Below are 25,950 nucleotides of genomic sequence, written 5' to 3'. Positions count from 1 at the left end.
CAAAGTAAAGGAGGAGGATACGGAATAAGAAGAAAAAGAAGAAGAAAAGGGAGGAGGAGGAGAAGGAGAAGAAGAGGAGGAGGAGGAAGAGGAGGAGGAGGAGAAGAAGAAGAAGAAGGAAGAAGGAAGAAGAAGAAGAAGAAGGAAGAAGAAGAAGAAGAAGGAAGAAGAAGAAGAGCTCAAATAAAAGTTGTTCAAAGTGTTTCATCTGTATTTAGTCTACATCCGTTTTGTGCTCATAACCTTCGGTTTCCTTTCTACGCCGAATTTTCAAAAACATGTAACCAAAACCCACATCGCTTCTTTTCTTCTCCCCTTCTCTTAAACCACCATCAAAAGAAGGAGAAAGAACTTTCAAATAGTTATAAGCTCAGTGGAGTATTCGATGAACAATGGTAGCTCGTGTTGTTTGAGGCATCAATTCTTCCCGCCCGCTCTCTTGTTCCCGTTGTTGCTTTTGCAAGTATAACGTAACGGATCGATTGAAATTTGAACTTGAACACTGAATGGGGACACACAATTGCCTACATCCCCAAACCAGTACATTATTTTTTTGGTTCAATGCCATTTTTCTTGGGTCGTTTTGTAAGGTGGGCTTCTTTTGGCATGACACTTCCGTACATCGTGCAAGCTATCCTTAGGAGACGTTAGTACTTTGAGGGGCTGCAGTAAGTTCATAATTTTAACATGTTCCAGAAATCTAGCTCAGAAACGTAAGATAATTATGCTGCCGTACTTTGGCAAAAGGAAGCAAGTTACAAAAGTATCATTTGTTGTAAATGAGAAATGTGTTTCGTCATTTACATAGACGTCAATGCAATTTAACAGCACATTTTCTTCAATATCTTTCCATAGAACGATTAATTTCTTCCTCAAATTTTGCCTGAACGTGCAACATACAAAGGGAGTTTCAGAAACAACAATAACTAAAATTTGACTGATGTGTCACTTGCTTCCTTTTGCCAAAGTTGGCACTATGAAGCAGCATTACCGTTATGCTTCTGCTATTCCTATATCATTTTGATTGTTTGCTATTGTTTTATGAAATATTTATCCTTTTAAAAGAAACCTCTCAAATAATCCACCATGAGATTGAATTTAGGTGCTTTGCATAAACAACGAAAAAATATATGCGCAACTATAATCATAAACACATTCATTGTACGTTTATATACACTACTCAAAAAAAGTTAAGGACCACTTTTTAAAACGTATATATTTTTTTATACAAGGTGTTTTATTTCTGGAAATACCTCAGTACAACTGTCCTGAATGTCCTTAAACACACTGTAATCAATTTCACGCATGGGTGGTTTCAGTTGTTGCACACTGTCGCTCTCATCACTGCACATCCTGAAAAGTGGGTTCACAGGGGTATCAACTATCGACATGAAGAGGAAAAAATGAATGTCTGAGTGTCTTTCAGGCAGCCTAGTATCGCGTATGACCTCCTCCTGCAGCAATAACGGCTTCACAGCGCTGTCTCATGGAGCTAATGAGGTGATTAATGTCTCTGACGACCAGTGCATCCCATGCAGCCTCCAGAGCCACACCCAGCTGCTGCAGTCCAAGTGGATGGGCTTCGAGCTGCTGGATACTTCTCCCCATCATCCCCATCATGTCCCAGACGTGCTCTGTCGGGTTCAAGTCCGGGAACCTCGCTGGCCATTCCATACGCTCAATTCCATGGCCCTCAGGGAACTCGGTCACCACCCTAGCTCGGTGGGGACGGGCATTGTCATCCATCAAAATGAAGTTTTCACCCACATTTTCAGCAAATGGCACCACAATAGGTTCGAGGACTTCATCCCTGTACCTCATTGCTCTCCCTGGGACCACGTAGAGACGAGTACGGTTGTCATAGGTGATGCCTCCCCCATAACGGTCATGTTCTGCAATACAGGGGTCAGCAAATCTCTCTCCTGGTCGCCTCCAGACTCTCAAACGTCCATTGTTGTGGTCAAGGGAAAATCTGCTCTCATCTGTGAACAGAACTCTACGCCATTGCTGTCTGGTCCATCTGACATGCTGCCGAGCCCAGTTGAGATGAATTCTTCTGTGAGCAGGGGTGAGTAGGACACACTGAGCTGGCCGTCTGGCATTCAAATTTGCTCTGTGAAGTCGGTTACGGATTGTTTGAGTGGAAACAATCACTCCAGTTGCTGCAGTGAAGTCATTATTGAGGCGGCGTGCACTGTGAAAGCGGTTGCGGAGACTGAGATTCGTCAAGTAGCGATCATCTCTAGGGGTTGTTGAAACTGGTCGGCCACTACGGGGTCTCTCAGAGTATAGCCCTGTCTCTCGGTGTCTTTCACTTGCTCTGCTAATGACACTGCGTGACACGCCCATCACTCTGGCTACTCTTCGCTGACTGAGGCCAGCTTCGAGCATCCCTAGGGCTCTGGCTACATCTGTTTCACTTAGGTGGTGTCTTGGCATTGCTGTTGTAGGCAATTTGTTGATTCTAAAGACAGTAATTGCTTTGGAAGCCACTTTTATACGGGCCCACTGCAATGATGTGAGAAACATCGTGAAAGAACTGCATGTTTGAAATTGATTTCATTGTGTTTGAGGATATTCAGGACACCTGTATCCTGGCATTACTGTTGTCAGCAATTTGTTGATTGTAAAGACTAAAGACAGAAAATGCTTTTGAATCCACTTTTGTACCACTTCACAATGGGCCCGCTTTTCAGGATATGCAATGATGTGAGAGACATCATGCAACAACTGAAACCAATGCCCGTCCCCACCGAGCTAGGGTGGTGACCGAGTTCCTTGAGGGCCATGGAATTGAGCGTATGGAATGGCCAGCGAGGTTCCCGGACTTGAACCCGACAGAGCACGTCTGGGACATGATGGAGATGATGGGGAGAAGTATCCAGCAGCTCGAAGACCATCCACTTGGACTGCAGCAGCTGGGTGTGGCTCTGGAGGCTGCATGGGATGCACTGGTCGTCAGAGACATTAATCACCTCATTAGCTCCATGAGACAGCGCTGTGAAGCCGTTATTGCTGCAGGAGGAGGTCATACGCGATACTAGGCTGCCTGAAAGACACTCAGACATTCATTTTTTCCTCTTCATGTCGATAGTTGATACCCCTGTGAACCCACTTTTCAGGATGTGCAGTGATGAGAGCGACAGTGTGCAACAACTGAAACCACCCATGCGTGAAATTGATTACAGCGTGTCTAAGGACATTCAGGACAGTTGTACTGAGGTATTTCCAGAAATAAAACACCTTGTATAAAAAAATTATATACGTTTTAAAAAGTGGTCCTTAACTTTTTTTGAGTAGTGTACATATACTGTAATTGCATATCAGGACGTGTTTATACTCATCTGATCTCTCGATTCATCATCACTCCTTGTCTCCGTCTTTCCCTTACGATATGAACAACGCAATTTGCTACATATAAAAGAAATGATTTGTGAAGAATTGGGCGGAATTCGAACCCTCAGGTGTGCGGAGTTTTCCCTCTTTTACGTTTGCTTCCCATTCTTCTCTTTCAAAAGCTATTCCATCCCGTTCGAACAACTTTTAGGAAGGGGACCCGAACATACCAATGAATGTAATGTAACTATGCAATGATTTATCCGACATCCCTTTCTGTTGAGTTCACTCCGCATGCATCCTCTTCATCTTATTATGACGCAAGAATCACTTGATATGTGTTCATTCTATAACTGCAGACTCAACTCGACCATCAGGCCCTATCTCACCAACGGAGACGTCGCCGCGACAGTCTCCAACTTATCAGTCGCAGCAGTCGCGGAGACGTCTCGGAGACAAAAATGGCTTGCGCTCTCACCAAGGAGACGTCTCTGCGTTGTCTCAGAGACGTCTCCAGAGCAGGTGACAAGCACTAGCCCGACAGTCGCGGCGATGTTGCGGGAAAGTCTCCAAGTAGTCGCTGCGACGTCCTTGAGACATTTCTTAATTGCAAGCGAGTCTCCGAGACGTTTCAGGCAGTCTCGGCGACGTCTCCGAGATGTTTCCGGGCAGTCGCGGTGACTTGGCTGGTAGTTTGCCAGGGTCTCCGAAAGGTTGCTGAGACGTATCCGAGACTTCCTCCTGCCTATATACACTTAGGTCTACAGCTATATATATCATTCGTATTTCCGACACCAGACAGTCAAGAACTCTCACCATGGACATCTGTAATGATGTTGATAAGTCACGTGGTTTCTGAAGTGGGTCAAACAGTGTGAAGAAGTGTCGCGGAGACGTCTCCGCAATGTATTATAATTTTTTTGGTCTCCAGCAGGTCTTCGCGATGTCTCTGAGACATCGCGGCGACGTCTCAGCAGTCGCGGATATCATTAGTCTCCGAGACGTCGCAGCAACTGATGGAGACTTCCCGGAGACGTCGCGGAGACTAGAAACAGTCTCCCAAAATATTAAACATGTTTAATCTTCTTGCGACTCCTCGGAGACTCTGTAATTTTCATGAGACGTCTCAGAGATGTCGCGGAGACGTCTCTGCAACTAGCAAAATTTGTAGTCGCGAACTAGTCGCGAACTAGTTTCAAGCCCAGTGAGATACCCCCTTTCCTTTGCTCTAAATCATTTAAAAATCCTACATGGCTTCTGTTACGAATGCAGACCTTTCAAAGCGTCGTTTCATTTTCAAGTCTTTGTAATGTGCACCTCCCATTGAATTTTGATGGGCACACTATGCTAATTTGAAGCATCCCCCACTTTTAGAACATGACATTATCAGTACACCCCTCATCACATTAGCGCGATTCCAAATTAGAAAAATCAGCCATTTTCACAACATTTTTCAACCTGCTGTCCAAACCAACGAAGAAATTCAATTAACTTTGTGGTAATATTAAAGTACTACTGGGTAGATGTGCAAAAAAATGACAACCAACAAAAATACCTTGTCCATAGGTGAATTAGAGCTTAAAATGTTGCGTGTCCTACGGGGCATTTCTGCGTCCCATACGACACACATTTTCACCTATAAAAGTATAATTTACCCATCATCAATTTTTGTTTCGTGTTGGTTATTAGTTTTTTCACATGACTACCCACTATAGCTTTATCATTGACAAAAAAAAAGAATATTTTATTGCTCAAGGAATTAAGCTAGGAAACTAGAAATTGTTGTCAAAATGTCCATTACGACACGTATGGAATCCCAATCTATCATTTGTCATCTCCAGTGGGAAGCCTGGGGAACCTCGAGCTCATCGGGGTAAGGGGTTCTGACAATTAAAACATGAGTTGCTTAGAAGTCTTATGCCATTTTAGGAAAAAATTCCCTGAAAAAATCTGAAAGCCTCATCCCCCTCAAAATAGGGGATAACCCCCCCTGTATTAAAGGGGGGGGGCATTTCACCTGCCCCCATCCCATTTCAGGCTTGCTAGTGGCCCTCCCTTTCTGTTTATCTTTCTTTCTCAAGGAATTGTTGCTGAATCTTCCTTCCAAATAGCTTTACTTCAGCAACACTCTAAAAAAAAAACGATTGGAGAGCTACTTTGGCAGATCAGCACTTGGTAGAATTACCTTGAGAGTACTGATTGATTTGCTTCAATCAAACCTAGATAATGTTCTTACCTCAACAAGAACAAAAGTCAGACATCAAATTTACGAAAGACACAGCATAGATTTAATCGACTGCAACGTCATAGTCTACATGGCACCGATAACATATTTCGGAATCTTTGGGGAGACGGTTTCTAACAGTGGCACAAGATATACAGTACAACAAAGCAGGCAAGATTTATAAATGTGTAACAAAATATGCACATACATTCACAAAGTCTCTGTGATCACGTCGATAGCTTTACAGCAGTATGTACAATGCATACATACATCTAGAAAGCTCAATATCATAATTTATGTTTTATAATAAGACATATTTACTTCGGTAGTAAAATTGCATATTCACATGCATATAGCTAACTACCTCGTGAAACTTATATCAAAGGGGAGGTTCATTCTGACAAAAAGTTAATTATACAAATAGCAGAAAAAAATAACAGAAAACATTGGTAAAGGTTTGAGAAAAAATCCATCAAAGAATAAACAAATTATTAGAATTTTAATTATTTGATTTGTGACATCATATGCGAATAGCTTTACATATCGCATGGTACAAATTCAATGAAATGCAATTTTCTTAGGAAATTGAGAAAGGTTTTTACTGCACCTTCAGTATAACAGACAAATCATTTCACACCCGTTCCGAAAAGAAAACAAAAATAAGTCATCACAAACCATTGAAAAACTGAAATTTAAGCATTTTATATCACACAACATATGGGGCAGCTGCTCGTTCACGATGTCACAAATCCGAAACCTCAAAATTCTAATAACTTTCTTAATCTCTAATGGATTTTCCTCAAACCTTCACCAATATTTTTATTTTTTTCCTGCTATTTTTACAACAAACTTTTCTTCAGGGTGAACTTCCCCTATTAAGTAATTTGTATAAAGAACAAATTCAGAGTAGATCTACAGGTAAACAACTTTGCAACAGAGAGGGCAGTGTGACGTGAATAAGAGTGAATGACATTAATCTAATGTGAGTCAAATTCAACAAATCCCCTTTCATTATCCAAACATGCCTCAGCCAAGGAAAAGTTATGTTTAAATGGCCTAAAGAGGGCACTATCACACATTACACTGGACAGGCATGGTTGAAAGAGCTCTGAACGAATACTGGTATTTTCACGTGAATTATAGAAGTTATTAGTGACTACTTAATATATATTATACTGTTATAATAAAGTCTGAAAGAAATTTAAAGTGACTTGGTCACTTTATTTAATACATGGTACATAGGGGTGGAATAAAAGGAACCCTAAATAATTTTCTCTAATGTTTGCGATTTCCAATTAATTGTGGGTCTGTTTCTCGTGACAAAAACAGACTCTTTCTAGACAGGACTCTATATACTGCAAATTTGCAACTTATATATCGTAACCAATTGGAAGATTTCTATAACTCCTCTTCTATACAACAAACCATTTTTTATCTCTTGTATTGCATGTTAAGTTAGTTACAGAATAATATTTTTTTTTCAAATCTCACATCCCAACTTCAGAGGGAACAATAATTTAGCGTCTACTTAGAACTTACAAACTTACTACCCTTCCATATAAAAGTGCACTATTTATCTGATTTCCTAACATCTATCGCTTTGTTCATAATGATTATTAATTTCAGTATTGCACAACGATCACAACACATTATTTCTTTGCACCTAGCATGGTATTCATTTAATAACATCCTTTATCATTTTTTTGTTGTTGATAACTTGTTTTTGGGCCTGTCAGTGGGTGATTTCAAGTTTGGTGTTAACATTTGGTGTTAAGCCAAGTTTTACACCAGCACAACACCAAACATAATGAAACAGGTTAAGAGATGAATATCTCTAGGAGTAATGTAATTTGGATCAGCTTTATAAACTGATATTAAGTGTTGGTGCTATGGAAGGCAACTGAAGTTGTGCATATTACACCAACATCAGCACCAACACCTAACACCGAACTTGAAATCACCTTATGACACAAAGTACCAAGTCCAAATATAAATTTATGAAAATATGTACAATGCACATTTGTCAGCGATATTTACACATTATTAAAAACAATCCAACTCCGGGTAGACATGTAACATACAAAGACAATACAAGCCCGTCGCACAGAGGAAGATCTGATGCTTAAGCAACTGGTCTGAAGCAAAGTGAGAGATCACGTTGTCACAGCTTTTGTCAGTTTAAGAGAGAAAGAGGGGGATTTGCAAGAATTATCCAATCTATTGCAAGTCAAATGACAGTCAGATCAATTGCTAACTTTAATTTGACTAAAATAGAAGTTCACTTTTGGTAAAGCATCAATAAATTTGCAATGGTTGAATTTGATCTTTCAATCGCAATTTGTGAATGATCTCTGCAATCAATTGCAGATAAGTTTCTTGTCAAACCCCAATATACCTGGGTCTATTGCACAAAAAACTACCCAATGACAATTACCATGGCAACAATTCTCACCAGCCAATCACAATCAAGAATACTATCTCTCATAGTAGCTTTTTATGTAAATGGGCCCCAGAGGAAAAAAAGTTAAGGGTAGTCATAAGGAAATGACAATTTAAAATTCAACAATTAATAATAATAATGATAATAATAATAATAATGATAATAATAATGATAATAATAATAATAATAATGATAATAATAATAATAACGGTATATTTACCCAGGGTAGCCACTTCAGTTCCGAAAAATGTTCTCCCAGTGGGTCGCACGTTCAATCTGAGGTTCAGCTGAACAAACAACAGAGGACACTTTCATGAAGCAAACAGTCAGTGGTTTTCACCGACATCTTTACTCTTAGCCAATTAGATGCAAGGATTTGGGTAGCTTATAACAAAAGTTAGTGACTATTTGTTTTAATGAAATGATCTCCAGGAATGAATACTGTAATAGTTGGATCATAATATTTCAAGTGTCACTGTTAGTGGCTGTGCCAATATTCATCTCTCACTCAGTAACAGACCGGTCAGAGACCAGTCAGATCATACAGTGTACAGTGGCCTTTCGGTGATCTAAGGGTCCATTGGGTTTTACGCACATTGTCAAAGTCAGAGCCAGGTCTTTCCTGCAGAAATCCTCCAAGCGCGTTTCCAACATTGATCCTTGCATTTTAGCATTGATAAAATAATGTTGTAGACTTTTAGCAGTGCGTCAGCTACAATGAGGCCTGAAGACAAGACAAGAAATTGCTAAAATGGAAAGTGACAAATAAGTCACAAGCTAATCATAGGAGGCAATACACACACCTTGGGCTAGCTCGTATGTTCTTCCCGGCCAGGTGGGTGTTTCATAAAGCTGAGTTACAAGAGACTTTAAGAACGACTGGCGACTCTTTCATTATGCGCCACATAATCACAAACATACATTAAAGGGTGAATATCATTTACCACAAGAAAGGATCACCAGTCATTCTTAAAGTCACTCTTAACTTATGAACAGCTTTATGAAACAGGACTCAGGTGGGTGTTTCATAAAGCTGAGTTATGAGAGACTTTACGAACAACTGGCGATCTTTTCTTTGTAACTTAATCAATGCCAATGAAAATCTGGTATATGTGGATCATTTCCCACAAGAAAGGATCACCAGTCTCTTGTAAACTCGCTTGTAACTTACAGTTTTATGAAACACCCACCCGGGTTGTGCTCCATAAAGACTTGCTAAAATAACAAGTGCCTGTTTTCTATCAGCCATTTGAACTGAATGATTTCACTAGCTTTAATCTGTTATTAGAATTTGTCACTAGACAAGGTCTATGAAACAGGCTCCAGTTTCGTGTAGTAGCATGCTACTCATCAATCCTTGTCTGCAAGCTCTTCCATGGCACACGACCTTTGACCTATTCCATTGTGACATCACAAAGCTCACTGAGCACTATTATCGTTATTGTATGACCAGCCCATACATGGTGGATGGAGTAGAAATCAATACTTTTTTGTGTTTTCCGTTGTTAACAATCAGCCATAGAAATAAATAAAGATCTGCCTCATTTACAAGATAAAGCTTTAAATATATACAACTCATAGTATCTTACAATCATAAATATATCAAATGCACCATTGTTTTCGTAGTAAAAAAAACCCCTCTTAACTAATACCTGCTTCTCCCTTTTTTGACAACCAGAAAGGCTATGTTCATTAGCATACCATATAACCAAATTCGACTTTGGTAATCAAAGATTTCAGAATTGCTGCACATTCAGACTTCAGATGAACCAGAATCTTCTGATTCAGACACAACAGCTTGTGCCTATAATTTTGTCAATGATTCCAGTGGTGCCAATGACACATCTTTGCATTATATCAACATAACTTACACATAATACATATAAAGGTTGCATTTAAACACCAGAACCCATATTCAGATATCAGGTTTACCTTTGGCAATGGTCTAACATTCAGCGCTTGAATTATGGGAAACCAAAAATGTCAAAATCTTGTGTTAATTGTATAGTATATTCACTTTGTTTACTCATTCATCTTTTCTCACACTTCAACAGTGGAACAAACTTAGTTCTTATTCCAAACACTTGTAAAAGAGTGTCAAATGTGATCATATATGAAAGATTTTCAAGAGATATTAGCAAGTTTTTTTGAATTTTTTATAATCAAAGATTGCTTCATAGGAAACCCGGCAAAGACAGTGTGAATGATGTGGTTGTGAATACATGTGGCTTTGTGGAATGATGTTAAAAGGAATGAAAGCTAGACTTTGTAACACTTAACTTAGTGATTTTTTATTGCATTGCTCATTAGATGCAATTGATTGTGCAAGCCAAATTTGCAATCAATTTGCTGACTGTATAAATCCTCATATGCGATCGCTCATAAATATCAATTTTACGATCGTAAGCCTGGTTTTGATGGCCAACTGTATTAATTATAAATCTCAACTTAGCAATCATAGGCCTGATTATGATGGTTAAATGCAGAAATCATTAAGATGTAATCAAACGTACAATGAATGTCTGATTTTTTTCGATTATGTGCACTGATCATAACTAACAATCAATCATAAAATCAACTGTATGATCAATCACTCGGTTACGTGCCACAGGGCCTGGGAGCTGAAGGGGAGTTACAACTCATCTATGCCTCTGAATCAATGAACCCTTTTTTTGTGCTCACTGAAGATGAAATGTCTCATAAGTACTAGTTTAAGCCCTGACTGTTGGAAAAATGCTCCCACTCAAAAAGACAGAATACAGCTGCAATTAATTGATATTAATTTTTGTAAACAATGTTTCAACACTGCCTCAGAAGTTTGGAGCCTGATAAGTTTTTCGTTTATTTATCCTTTACAGTGTCATAAAATTGGCAAAAAGAAAATACAGGTTGGATGATAAACTGTTTCTTTCCTTGATATTTGTAAAATTTTGGACAGTTTGGCATTGTCTTTGCAAAAACATCCCTGTTTTCACATGCACATTTCCATTTTTAGAGCTCAATTCACAGAATAAGTGTTGCAATTTCTATAGTAGACAGTATTTCTACAAATACACAGTATTGCAAAATAAATACTTGGAACTACACACAACGCTTTAATAGTAGCAATACCGCAATGCCTTTTCTTTTGCGGTCAACTCCACCAAGCGAATGCTTTGAATTGGACTGTAGGTTTGCAAGTTGCTCAACAGAGGTTCCCATTCCAGGAGCAAAATACTTGGCAATACATCCAAACAAACACATTCAAATAGAGCCCTCAGAAGATAACAGATGCTTCGTCATCCAGTGCGGACTCCAAGAAGCTATTCTCCGTGCAAGGGCCACCTCGCTTGTGAGTTGCTCTGTGGGCGTTCCTATTCCAGCAGCAAAATAAATACATGGGACTACATACAATATTTCTGTACCCTCACTCTACCGATATGAGAAGAGCACACAGGACGATGGACGCAGTCTCTTTTGTAGTCCACTCTATTCTGCTGTTCTCTATGTAAGGATCTATTGTGTGGTTGGCCCCGATGCTCTGTGGACCCGCCGTGTAGCATCCCGGCCTGATTCGGACCTGAAATGCGACCCTCGCAAAGTGCTCTTTCTGCGTCTGAGAGTCGATGAATCTACCAAGATAAAACAAAAGGACATAATGGTTAATAAGCTTTGAACCCTCTGGCCCATATTCTGAAGTCAGGTCTGTTAACTTAGACCCAGAGATGCCAACTTTTGGAAATCAGAATTAGGGAGGATTGGCAACCGTAGCGCACATCTCGAGCGCTGAGCACTCGACCCCTCCGGCCGGGTCCAGGGCCCGCCTTAGGGCCCAAGAAGCTCTGGGTTTCTAGATGCTCTCTGTTGCAATCTGACCCTTATTTTGGAGCATTTCACATGGTTTTAAAAAAACATTGTTCCCACTTTTTTAACATAAGAATTAAAGAAAAATATAAATACCGATATGCATTTATACATGTAAAAAAAATGAGGGGACAATTAGAAGAAAAGTACCTGTTCAACAATAATCATAAGGAGGAACAGAGATAATAGAGGGCCAGTGTGGTCTGTGACAGCTATAGGCAGGTTATGTTCCACTATAAATCCAGTACAGATAAGCTCAGCGCGGGTAACGTCTTCCTCCTCGCTGGTACTAGTGGAGCTCGAAGATCTCGTCTCCGTAATGTCTGTATGCCGTTTGCTCCCTACATGTACGTGCTTCCGAATATCATCATGACCTCCATGCTTAGCTGAAATATCCATGCTGCAAATTGTGCAAAATGCATGGTAAATTCCTCTTTCCGACTTCCGAATACACGGGTACTGGAGACTGTATTCAGTCTTATACTTCTGAGCCCATTTCTTGGTCGGCTTTTGTTGATTTTCCGCCGTTTCGTGTCAATATCAACCCATCAATACGCCGAAATCACACACCGCTATTCCACCGCACGACTCGACAGATCCAGCGGCCGTGAGCGCACACGCCTCGCGAAGCTAGCCAGGCCTACCGGCTTGGTGCACAGTGGATTCTCGTTGGTCATATCACATGCACCAGCTTTTCGCTGCTCCTTATTTGTCTGCCTTTCACACAGAATTTAGTAGGAGCGAACGTAAAGGAGTTACTACATGCTAAAGTTAGCAGACGACAAATGTACTTCCAATCCCATTTGATCAATGCAAAAAAATCGTAATTTCAGGAGGATAAGCATGGTAATCGTAAGGGCGGGTGTTGGGATGAATTTTTGGGAGCCTCCCGATGAAATTTTTCAGGCCATCCGTCCATCCCTCCTTCCCTCCCTCTGGATGAAAAAGCAAAAGAGGGAGGGAAGGAGGGATGGACGGATGGCCTGAAAAATTAATGCCTCTGGGAACCACCTACAGTGTACAGAGAGGCCTTTAAGTAATGAGAAGAAAAGAAATATGTGACTTACTTGCATCTGTGTGAGAAGATATCACAGCCAGCGTATTTCAGTGTTGGTGAGACAAAGATCTGCATGAGATCAGGTACTTGAGAAGGTTTGTTGATGGTACCGAGTGTCTCTGGCCGGTACAGACGTCCGAGACTCATATCACCTGTGGGGTGTAGCATAAAGAGATGTGATTAATGATTTCAGTGTTGGTGAGACAAAGATCTGCATGAGATCAGGTACTTGAGAAGGTTTGTTGATGGTACCGAGTGTCTCTGGCCGGTACAGACGTCCAAGACTCATATCACCTGAGGGGAGTAACATAAAGAGATGTGATTAATGATTTCAGTGTGAGACAAAGATCTGCATGAGATCAGGTACTTGGGAAGGTTTGTTGATGGTACCAAGTGTCTCTGGCCGGTACAGCCGTCCAAGACTCATATCACCTGAGGGGAGTAACATAAAGAGATGTGATTAATGACTTCAGTGTTGGTGAGACAAAGATCTCCATGAGATCTGGTACTTAGGATATTTTGTCTGAGTGAATCCAACATCTCTGGCCAGTATAAACGTCCATCACTTGTATCATCTAGACAGAGCAAAAATAAAGCAATACATGCCCAACCAGTTTGTGACCTTTGTTACCCTACTGTGATGGACCATGAGTTTGCCACAATCACCAATATTACATGTGACAGGAAACATTCCCTCAAAAAATTGATATCATATCATGTCCATCGCGTATCAGAGCTCCATCTTACAAAGAGTTGCGATTGATCTGATCAATCGCAACTATGGACGGCCAGCAGCGTCAACATGTAAAATACTTTTTTTTTACTCTCCGATGTAAGACCCGTCACATCCCTGGCAAGGAATGATGTATACTACGCCATCACGTCTGTGATCAGGGATAGGGTCTTTGGGGTGTTTGTTTCTCCTTTGTCTACAAAGGACATTTTACATATTTCCTGAAAAGAAATTATGACACTGATGGATTTCCATAAAGTTAAGATTGATTGGATCGATCATAACTCTTTGTTAGATGGGCCCTGGTCTCAAAGTTGCAAGACATTTTGTTACCTTAAGCCCCCATCTCACTAGGAAGGCAATCATGGTGACTATGGCGATCTGTGTAAAACCCGCAAATCGTAGCAGAATCTTCCTCGAATTCTATTTTTAGCCTGCGAGACGATTGCACTGCAACTTCTCTGTGACCGACCTGCGCTGAAGGCGATGGTAATACACTGAAAGTACGACAATGCCACTTTCTTGCGACGATTCAAGGCAGATGTGATGCGCTTCTTCTGCGATCAAAGCAATCGTACTACGAGGCTCATACGCTAATTAGGACCTCGGTACGGTGGTGCTACGAATGGAGCGATTATGTTAAGTTCATGATGGGCTCTTGAAACGATTTCAAGCAATCGGCATATTAATCGGGGCACATGACACATTTTTTCAGTCGATTGCCAACCTCCAACCAACATGGATGTCCAGAATTTGGTGGACTTATACATCTTAGCATTCTGCAACACCATCAGTTAAAAGTTGAATGCGAGGACAGGAGAAGGAGGCGGCCAAAAAGATACAGGGTCCGATCCTGGCTGTCACCCAAGTCATAATATACAATATTAAAATTTCATTCAAAAGATGTCGATGAGCCTAATAGTTTATATGAGGGATGCATCCAGAATTTCATAAAAGAGCATAAAAATCTTTGATATTCTGTTTATTTTTTCCCACAAAAGTTTGTCATAATTGGTAAATTTCTTTCAAATTTGCTGACAAGAACTAGTCTACTGATGTGAGAGATCTCATGAAAAGGGAGAGAGGGGAAGGGGCACATTGCCAGAATCTCCCCAAAGATTGCCTTTCCCAATCAATGCATTAGTGATCGAATCATTAACAAAATTTGATATTGTCTACTGTCACTGTGGTTAGAATTCAATCTATTTTTAAAACATAGTCAATTTATATATTTCTGCAGAGGTAACCCATTTCGTCATCAAGGCATGTGAGCGTTTTTTTTTCTCTTTCCAGCTGGCTCAGCAGTAAGATTTTCATCCTCCTCCTCCTCTACCACCACCATGACCCCCCATTCTTCCTAGCTCTTCCACCGCCGGCCTAAGAGGGGTAGCTTGGTGAACTTTCCATTTTTGGTCCTTTTTCTGGTAGGTATGTTTGAAAACGTTGTGGTGTTGCCTCGTAATCTGTTGCAAATATGATAATTCGCCGCCATTGGCACGGCGTTTTATATAAGTGCGGACGGTCGTTGCGCAATCACTGTCAAGTCATCTGCGGTGCAGCAAATGCACAACACGAATGCCTGTAGCGGGCTGAGAACGTGTGCCACATGCCATCCAAAGAAGAAAGCGTCGCGGTGGAAACGGTGTGAAGCATGACGAGCGCAAGGCAGTCACCTTGTAAACGGAAGCAGCGTAGCGGAATTGTCTTGGGAACGGGCCTGAAAACCACCGGCGATCAGTGGCGCTTTTAACGCGCTTATACTACGCTTTATGCGTTGGGGCTCCGTTACAGCTACGAATGTCGTTTGTAATACGCTCATGACTCGATTGTGATGCGCTTTAGCACCTCCGCGATCTCGCTACGTAAATTTTGAACATGTTTCAAAATTTTGTAGCGACCAGGAAGATGGTGGCGAACCTTGCCGCTTCAGAAAAGATCAAGGTACGACGGAGTAGATTGAAAAGATCAAGCCACGATCAAGCTACATTATACCACGCTTTGTTGATTTTTGACGATTGCAGTGGAATCGCCATCTAGTGAGATGGGGGTATTACAGATTTACTACAAAAATGTCAACGGGGGGAGTATACAATTCTCCCTGTTTGGCATGGCTAGTTACTTTTTGTATCCTCTCTAACAAGCTATAAACATACCTCATGCTCTGAGGCAATCAGATCCTAGAAAGAATTGTCAGTGAAAATCACTGAGCATATGTTTCATGGAATTTTCCTTATGAAGGTTGTGTTCTTACCTGGAGGAAGTAACGTTCCTCTGTCTAGGATCTTCCTAACGCATCCCACTGACGTTCCATGGTATGCTACATGCCAGCTTTCAAAAACATTCAGTTCCTCAGCAAGATTGTGTAATCTAAGAAAATAGTTAAAGTTACACACAGGTTAGGCTGATTTGCCAGGACATTGTAAAAAATGTCTGTGCAAAGGAACAATTATTGCTTATAAATGGCATCCCTCCATGTTGTATTATTCTTGTAACTCCGGTAGGAACTCGGCAGGACAGCATTTTTTGCTGGTAAACGCCAAGCTGGTAAATAACCAATTACCTCTGAAACATTTTACGTCTAGGTTAGGTTAATCAGTCATAGCGGCTGACGTTATAGACGACAGATATCACTCTCGGGCCTTTTTATCAAAGTGGAGACAATGGCAGAGTTGGGATTCGAACTCACAACCTTGCGATTATGAGTCCAATGCTCTAACCACTGGACCACACAACCCATTATTATGTCAATACCATCTTATTTATACGATGTATAAAGCCTAGCTCACACAATGCGATTGGTTGCGACCAAATGTGAAAGTTCGAAGGAAAAAGATTATTTCATTTGAAGTTCAGTATAATGTGAGGCAGTAATAACAGCCTTACAGGTACAAGGTGTGCACCATAGCTACATTAAACTAATTCAGGAAATGTATAGCCAAGCAACTGCAACCATTCACCTGCACAAAGACAGTGATGAATTCCTCATTAACAGAGGAGTGCGACAGGGAGATACCATTTCACCCAAACTGTTCAACGCTGCACTGGAGGAATTAATACGTAAAATAGACTGGGAAAGTACAGGGCTAAACATTGATGGCGAGTGTCTCCATCACCTAAGGTTTACAGATGATATCATTCTAATCACTGATGATGGCCTCAAGCTAGAAAATATGCTTAACGATCTCAACACTGAAAGTAACAAAGTAGGGCTGAAGATCAACATGAAAAAGACAAAAGTAATGTTCAACAAATTTGCTACGGAGCAAAGAATCATAATGGATAATTCTGAAATCGAGAGAGTAGATCATTATATCTACCTTGGGCAACATGTCAGAATGGATCATGAACAACTGGAAGAAGTTAAAAGGAGGACAAGAGCTGGATGGATCGCTTTTGGGAATTTCAATGACATTATGAAGAGCAATATGCCAATTTGCCTTAAAAGAAAAGTCTTTAATCAATGTGTTATACCGGCAATGACCTATGGTTCCGAAACCTGGTCTGTAACAAAGAAAATGGAACAGAAATTAAAAACCACTCAACACAGTATGGAACATATAATGCTAGGGATATCAAAACGCGATAGGAAAACCATACAATGGATTAGGAGCCAGACTAAAGTAATAGACATAATCAAAGCAATTAAATCAATGAAATGGAGATGGGCTGGCCACCTTGCAAGATCACATGATAATAGGTGGACCAAACGCATCACTGAATGGAGACCATGGCTAGGATCACGAAATCGGGGTAGACAGAAATTGAGATGGAGTGACGAACTCACAAAATTCATTGGTATAAATTGGATTGCGTCAGCACAAGACAAGCACCTTTGGCACCAACTTGAGGAGGCCTTCGCCCTGCAGTGGGCTGAACATGGCTGATATGATGATGATGATGATAATGTGAGGAATAATCAAATCAAAATTTTGCTATGCGGCAAGCCCTGTAGTCGGGGTAAAGTCCAAATCAGCTTCAAGCCACAGCCGATGATGAAGTCATTACAATTTGGACTTGAAATTACTTTTATTCATATAGGGAGGCTCAACTAGACTGAATTTTGATTACAGTAGTCCTACCACAATTCTGAAGTCTCATCGCTAAGATTTTATTGGTTGGAATGTTCATATCAAATGTTATTACAATTTCTTTGAAATTCGGATCGCAACGAAACGCATAGAGTGAGCCGGGCTTTATGGAAAATAAAATTCAATTGTAAATCATGCACCCCCAATGGTCATTCAATTAACCATAAAGTGCCCATTGCGCTGCAAAAAGTGACACAAGCGCAGGGCGCGACAAACCCGCTTGCCCGGGGCAAGTGAAAATGACGTGCGGGCAAGCACCTCTCAAAGTCAATTGCCCGATCGGGCAAGTGGTTGTTGCGTCTTTTTTTTCAGTACCGTACCTCGTTTTTCCATAAATCATCCAAAATCCACACTCAAAATCATGAATCAGCCTTAAAAAATAACGAGTAGCGCAGTTTCAAATTCCGAAATTGCGTTATTTTTTCTGTACCACGTATTTCCATACATGGTACCGGGTATGAAAAAAATCAACGCAATGGCCGGGAAACAGTTGAATGTAGTATAGGGGTCCATTATGACTACCACCATGTGCAATTTCTAATGCACATTTTCCCCCTTCCGATATCACAATTCTGTGATAAAATAGTTAGAATTACACAGGAAATAAATCACAGAGTCTAGTAACCTCGCATTGGTGAGTTGTCATGTCATTCGGCTTTGCTTTTCAAAACGGCCTATCATCATCTAAAATAACTTGCCGTATTTGTTAATTATGACGTAAAATTCATTTGTTTCCCTTTCTGAGGGGATGAGGTAAATATCAGACAATAAATCATCAAACAAAGCTCCATCTATTTTACAAGGCCGGCGGGAGGCTCACACACGTGCGCATACTAGCTAGCCAGTCTGAGCTCTGTCTCTCTGCCAGAGCTCTGGGGGACAAGTCGCTCAGTAAAGGCCTCAATGATGGTGATTTTCTGTTTCAGACAGAGTTTACATTTCGGGTATATTATTCAAAACTTCCAATAAAGTTTGATGATTTCTTTATTGTCATGTATATTTAAGTTATTAATGAATACATTCTCACCAAATTTAGACTCCCCCATAGAGAAATGCAATTTTCGTAGAAGTCTGCGTTTTCAAAGAACTTCAGGAAAAGTTAGGGTATGTGGGCCTTTATTACATGGCCGAGTACAGGTTATTGTACTCGAATAGGCGAAGTAGAAATTAGATATTGAATTCATTTATATCAAAGTTCAACTCACAGTCACACCCACACAAACACACGCACACACACACACACACACACCCAAGATTCTAAGCATAGTGAAAAAGATTACTTAAAAATCATACAATATTACCGTAAACAATGTTACTAATAATTCATTAATAAGTGAAAACATGTAGATAAAATTATTGACCGAGTGGAACATCATAAAATGATGAAGAAAAGACTTGATGGTTTCCAATTAATTTTTTTTTAATCAAGGAAATCAAGGAAATATGGAAAATAAATGACCATTTCATGGATTTAAAGATGCAAAATGTGAAATTTTAGCCACTCCACTTTTGATGATAAAATAATTTTTTCCGAGTCAATAAAGAGCTGAACATTTTTCACTGGCTTTCTTTATAGTTTCCAACTACGGTAAATGAAAGCAATTCTAAGGAAATATGTTACGCAGGTAGCCATTTCATGGATTTAAAGATGCAAAATATGAAATTTTAGCAACTTTTGTTGAAGGGTTTTTTAAAACCTTAAATAGCCATAAAATATTGATTTTTTTCTCCAAAATAAACGTAAAGACTCAGGCCTACGTTGCTGAAAATATCCTTTTCAATGTGTGTTCTTTTATACTGGACATGATTCTCAATTGTTATTTAGTATACCTTAATAAAAATAAGAGTAGTGCCGTCATAATGAAAAAAATTATTTAATTATCATTTTAAAAATTATTTAAAAAATTGGGCAAGCAGTTTTTTCTATCGGGCAAGCAAATTTTGTCATCACTTGCCCAACAGGGCAAGTGATGAAATTTTTTTTTTGTAGAGGCCTGCAAGCGTCTCACAGAAATTTTTAATATATCAGCATATTTGGCACTCTATTAAACTATTAAAAACTGTCTTGGAATGAATCCTAAATAATTTCTTTCACATTTTCAATTTATGAGCACAGGGCCCAATAACCATAAAGAAAATAAGGATTAAAGATAGTTCTGACAGTTTACTTCCCATAATTTTAGTAAAGTTATACAATGTATTAAATCAATTAACCCAGAATTAGGAATATTGGATCATGCAGTTTAATGATGGAAGGAGACAGGGAAATCCCCTTCGATAATGTAAATTATCAACAATGAAAGACATACCTTAGGGCAAACTTGCACCATCTCAACGGTCTGGTGTACCCCCTAGGCGGGTCACCTTTGGTGGTATAGGCCTCCTCTCCATGGACTTTATGACACGCCTCACAGTAGCATTTACTTGAACGGGTGTTTGCTTCAAAGTAAGCAGCTGTCAAATTAAGGGGGAAAAAGGGGAAAGTTAATATAAAACGTGGGTAATGGGAACAACCTACTAATGATAGATTTTATACACTTCGAGAGATAACATGGGGACTAGAGAAAGCATTATTATGGGGGTAAAATTTGAACCTCTTGTTAGAAGGATAAATTTTTGGATTACCGGTAGATGATGGTGACAATGTTTATGGTGGTGATGACGAAGATGGTGTGGTAATGATGATGGTGATGATGATGAATTGATAATATTGATGATGATGGTGATAATGACGACGATGAGGATGATGATGGTGACAATGATGATGGTGATGACGATGATGAAGACTTGATGATAAAGGTAATAGTGAATTGATGATGACAACAATAATTGAGGAAGACTTACCTGGTAAGCCAAGTGATGCTTTGAATCTATTGCACAGTTTCTGATAGTCACAATCTCTTGCTGTAATAGCCATTGGATGATAGGACAGTAATGGGGAATTCTCTTTCAAACCTAATGGAAAAAAAATCAAATAAAACAGAATGATGATACAACCATAAAAGTAAAGTAAACATTCATATCAAGGAAGAGGAGGGGGGCTATAATTGCAATTGGATGATTTATTTAGTGTCATAGACATATACATATGAAATATAATGAATGCTGAGTCCCAGTGGTAGATGAGGATGGCACAAAGGGGAGAATGTTTGAAAAAATGTCGCAAAACCTCCAACCCCATTTTGAGGTAGTTATATTTTTCCCCTTTATCTCTTGTCAGAAAATTTACAGATTTCTGTGGCCTATCTTTTGGATCCTTTTTTCTTTCAATTGAATTATTTTGAATATAAATGACAATAACTATGGCGGATAAATAATGACAATAAGGGCAGTTATTGTCAACAATAACGGAGATTGATGATATCTATTTGTCAATATACACACAATGACATGAATGATTTTGAACACACCCATACAAACATCCCTAAAGGTTCAATAGAAATAAGGATAATTACCATTCTCAAGAACCGCCTTCTCTCGTTCATCTTGTAAGCCTCCTGATGCAGCTAATGCTTCAGTTACCACGGTAACCTTTTCAAGAAAAAGAAAATAATTGCATTTCATTCTCATCTCAGCATTTGTCCTTTGGAAGCCTCCGAGTTTTATTCACCGTAAGTTACAATGCTATAAAATCATATACAACTTTATTAGAGTCCCCATTTTTCCACGATACCATAGAAAACTGGAGAAAATCATGGAATACAGAAAAAAACAGAATTCACAGAAAACAGAAGCTTTTCATGTCCCTCAAACCAGTGAAATACAGAGCATATAATTGAAGCAAAATCCAATAAAACAAAAACTCTGCACATCATATCTGATAGTATCATTCACCATGTGTTTGCAAAGCTTTATCTTCATGAAAACTTCTGTTCTTCAAAGGTTTTCACTACATGTTTATAAATTGCTATATCATGCATTGTACACTAGAAAATAAAGAATGTGATGTTTTAACCACTGAAGAACACAGAAATGGCATTTTAGAAAACAGAAAAACTGGGTTCTCTGAACTATAGCATTCAAAATATTTGCTGTATATCTCCATTTCTCACCTGTTCACATTGTCCATAGAGATCTACCAGAGCATAGCAAGGTGTAGCCACGTCCTCAGCTGCAATCCCATAATCCCTTCCATCAACATGAAGATGAAGACTGCCCTCATTGCTTACAACCAGGCCAACAATGCTCCCTTCTTTTAACTTGTCTAAATTGGGTCCGTAGTTGCCTTTTACCTTTTGAAGAAGATTGAAAATATGGTAACATGTAATCAATTCAGTTTCAGATTTTACAATATGGGATATGTGGCGGTATTTATAAATTTCCCTTTTTCATAAACTCTTGTATTTTCATAATCATCATTATCATTATCACCATCATCATCACCATCATCATCATCATCACCACCACCACCATCATCACCACCATCACCATCATCATCATCATCACCACTATCACCATGACCATTATCATCATCATCGTCACAATCACCATCACAACCATAACCCTCATCAGTTTTTAGAAACTTATCTATTTTTTCCTTTTTCCCCCCAAAGTTTTCACATTTTCCCTCGAGATAGGGAAGAGGGGATCTGCCACTGCTGAAAGTCTTTTCCATTCATTTCAAGCTCACTTACCTTCTTGGCATTATGGAAGACGGATTCTCCCTGTACAACCCAGGAGCATTTCTTGATGGCCGATGCGGTAGCCGGGAATGTTAGTTTATCAGGAGACGTTCCAGTTACTCCAATCTTCAGGGAATCTGTCCAATGCTCGTTCAGCTTATCAATCTGGATCTGGTCATTACCAAAGTTTTAAGAAACAATTTGTGAATTGACTGAACAGGTTGAAAATATATTCCCAAATCTTATTTTCATGACATAAATTTCAATATGCTGACTATTAGAGAAATTTGCAATTTTTGTCACCTCTTAATAATCTACAATGTATACCATACACAAATCATCAAACACAAACAATTATGGGAGAGTAAAACAACAAGAATACAAAGTAAAGCAGCATATACTCTCATATAGATTGTAGGCTCGCATATAACAAGTTGCCTTTCTTCATAACAAATATTTCAAAATCTTCTGGAAGGAAATTGCTAAAGAGCTGGATCTATGCTAAAGGGGCTGCTCCCATCCAGCAATGTTTGACAGACTTCTTAGGCACTCTAAATAGTTTGATGTGGATTTAATAATACATTACTTTGTTTATGAATTGTCTAAAAACATTCATTAATGTAGAGCAGTATTTTAAGCCAAAATAAGTTTACTACTTGTGTCACAAAATACGTTTTCTAAATTAGTATCTGAGCCCGCTTAAGAGTCTTTTTTTTAAATATAATTTTAGATATCAGGGGCCGCATGCTGCATCCCGCAAGCATATCATGTTTTACTGCAGGAGACATTCCAAAGACATACAGAGACGGATTGGTAGACTTTTCAGCAATTACGAATTGGTGATCGAGATGATGAATATTTTATAAAAAAAAAGACTCTGAGATCAGCCATGTGTATTTTTAGCACAGTGGCGCACATGCACAAGCGTCGGGGCGAAAGGGAAATACACCTCATGTCAACAATGCGCTTATAATAATATTCGGAAGAGACACTTCTATTGGTTGGCCTTAGCATGATTGGTTGATGACAGAATATTGGGCGTGTTCAGAGATGAAATAGGGGACGTCCTTACAGATATAAGACAATTTTCAGAATACCAATTTAGGACAATTTTAGTGAGCTGCTTTCTTGCTGAGTTACAAGAAAAGTTATAAGAAAAGTAAGGACAATTCTCAGAATACCACCCCAGGTTTTAACCGTCCAAAAACATTATGCCATTTTGATTGAGAACTTACTTTTTGTATTATGTTAATTTCAGAAAAAAAAATTCTATTTGCTTACTTCAAAGGTTTGTTTTCTTGGCAAGGGTTTGGTGCTGAGTACGATTCCTTGATGATAGCTTCCTATCCTACGGGCGGTCAGGTTATTATTGCACAGCGATGCATTCTTCCCATGGTTGTCATGGAAACAGATGGATGGCGATTTCTCTGATGTTGTGGATGCATCCTTCAGAAAAGAAATTCAAATTTCAAAGGTTATTACACATTTCCATAAAAAAATATATAACAAACGTCAACCAACCCAAATGAAATTGAAACAAAGACCTTATTAAGTACCGAGAGAATTATTTTTTATGAAAAATTATAAAGAAAGTGAAACACTTTGAAGGTGCAAAAAATTAAACATGAACAGACTAGATGGATTTCTTTACTTCAAATAGTCGTAGTTTATGCCTCCACCTTTGCCAAAAAAAATATATATTACAGGCACTACATACACAGATGGATGGATATCTCAAAACCAAAATGTCTCCACCAACTACATGTACCAACATAGGGTGGAGACATAAAATTCTGTAATGTAGCACAGAAGGTGTTAAGATCAAAGAAGTTCACCCTAACAAAAAGTTTATTATAAAAATAGCAGAAAAAATAATAAAAAATATTGCTGAAGGTTTGAGAAAAATTCATCAAATAATTAAAAAGTTATTAGAATTTCAATTATTTGATTTGTGACGTCATATGCGAGCAGCATTCCTACATAGCGAATGGTAAAAATCAATGAAATGTCATTTTCTCAGAAAATTGAAAATGGTTTTCATTGTACCTTTTGTATATCAATAGACAAATCATTTCACAACCGATCATGAGGAGAGAACAAAATTAAGTCATCAGGAACCATACAAAATTTGAAATTCATGCATTTTATATTACATAACACATGGGGCAGCTGCTCGTTTATGACGTCACAAATCCAAAACTTTGAACTCAAATAATTTTCTTACTCTTTAACGGATTTTCCTCAAACCTTCACCAATATTTTTTACAAGTTTTTCTCCTATTTTTAAAACAAAGTTTTCTTCAGGGTGAACTTCCCCTTTAACTGTTCAGAAGGTTCATAGTTAATTCAACATCTTCATTTACTACAAGGATACTTGAAATTAATCCATTCTCAATATCTTAGTCAAATTTTACCTCTTTTTCTGAGTCTGGTTCCGTATCACTTATTGATGAAATTGAGGGCGCCCTAAGGGGCTCGTTGGGGAGACTGACTGAGGAACTGATGATATGTATGCTCTCTACTCGACCATACAGCTCTACAATAGCATACACACCCTGGAAATATCAAAAGAAATACACTTTAAAAACTTTAACTATATTCTGGTTCATAAGAGTGAAAATTTCATCACAAAATTACATTTCTCACTGCCAGAAATCCTTGAAATCTCCAAATACACAAACACACTCAAAAAGGGACAGAAATATTTATCTAACTAACAAAAGACTATTTAAGTATAAACGTAGTTGTATCAATGTTTAATAGACTATTAACTGAAAAAAAGTGATAAATGAAGCAGACAGCTGAACTTTATAATGAGAAGTTCATGGCAAAGTCATACAGTCAAGAAATTAACAAAGGTCCTGCTACAAATCAAAATTAAATATCATAAAATAATGTATGTAATGAGACTACACTTTGCTACCTAAAGCCACTCAATACTAAATGAAGAGATTGATAGCAGGGCTGATTTACAATCAATTGCATTGGTCATTATGAACAATCCATCATATAAATCCACTGCAACGTTTTTATGTTGTGAGGCTCTGGTCAAACCTTATATTCTATAATAAATTGATAACAAAGTTAAATTCATCCTAATCTCGGCTATTTACTTATATATATTCCAGGGTCCCGTACCACGAAGCTAAGCGATTGTTCATAAGGCTGTTTTCTACAACTGATTGCATTGATAATTGTGTATGATCAGTCGTAAAGATCAGCTCTATTATAAATCCTGAAGCTTTATATTACTGGGGGCCGTTTTACAGAGCTGTTCGTAGGTTAAGAGCATTTTGAAGAACGACTGGTGAACCCTACTTATGTGCTAAAAAAAAGGATCACCAGTCGTCGCTCTTAATTTACATACAGCTTTATGAAACACCCACCAGGGTCCCTATCTGTTACCTGTGGTATGTCTACAGCAGCCTGTCCAAGGTCTTCTCCATTGACTACCATGTGCATACAACGATCAGCTGTTAACCTTACACCGACCTTATGGCCAATCTGCAACAATGAGATATACCATAAATACACATTACAAGAGCACTAATAAGAATCACATGCATGACAAACCATTTGACAAATTTCCTACTGTTCCAAAGGATTA

At 39.0% G+C, this 25,950-nt stretch overlaps 1 protein-coding gene across 1 annotated transcript in view; it reads right to left on the bottom strand.

Moving 5' to 3' along the window:
- Window positions 1–11,052: 11,052 nt before the first annotated feature.
- LOC121427416 (neuralized-like protein 4) overlaps window positions 11,053–25,950 on the bottom strand; it is a 45,507-nt gene continuing 30,609 nt past the window's right edge. The window contains exons 18-28 of the mRNA XM_041623795.1: window positions 25,749–25,847; window positions 24,758–24,898; window positions 23,625–23,789; window positions 22,356–22,514; window positions 21,774–21,953; window positions 21,177–21,252; window positions 20,566–20,676; window positions 20,031–20,175; window positions 15,885–16,000; window positions 12,911–13,052; window positions 11,053–11,611 (exon numbers count right to left, since the gene is read on the bottom strand). Of these exons, the coding sequence (XP_041479729.1) occupies window positions 11,407–11,611; window positions 12,911–13,052; window positions 15,885–16,000; window positions 20,031–20,175; window positions 20,566–20,676; window positions 21,177–21,252; window positions 21,774–21,953; window positions 22,356–22,514; window positions 23,625–23,789; window positions 24,758–24,898; window positions 25,749–25,847 (1,539 nt within the window). The 3' untranslated portion in view covers window positions 11,053–11,406. The remainder of the gene's footprint in view (window positions 11,612–12,910; window positions 13,053–15,884; window positions 16,001–20,030; window positions 20,176–20,565; window positions 20,677–21,176; window positions 21,253–21,773; window positions 21,954–22,355; window positions 22,515–23,624; window positions 23,790–24,757; window positions 24,899–25,748; window positions 25,848–25,950) is intronic.

This window comes from Lytechinus variegatus, chromosome 14 (genome assembly GCF_018143015.1).
Source record: "Lytechinus variegatus isolate NC3 chromosome 14, Lvar_3.0, whole genome shotgun sequence".
NCBI lineage: Eukaryota > Metazoa > Echinodermata > Echinoidea > Temnopleuroida > Toxopneustidae > Lytechinus > Lytechinus variegatus.
The sequence above is the reverse complement of the archived record's forward strand: the minus strand, read 5'-3'. Positions and strand labels throughout refer to the sequence as shown.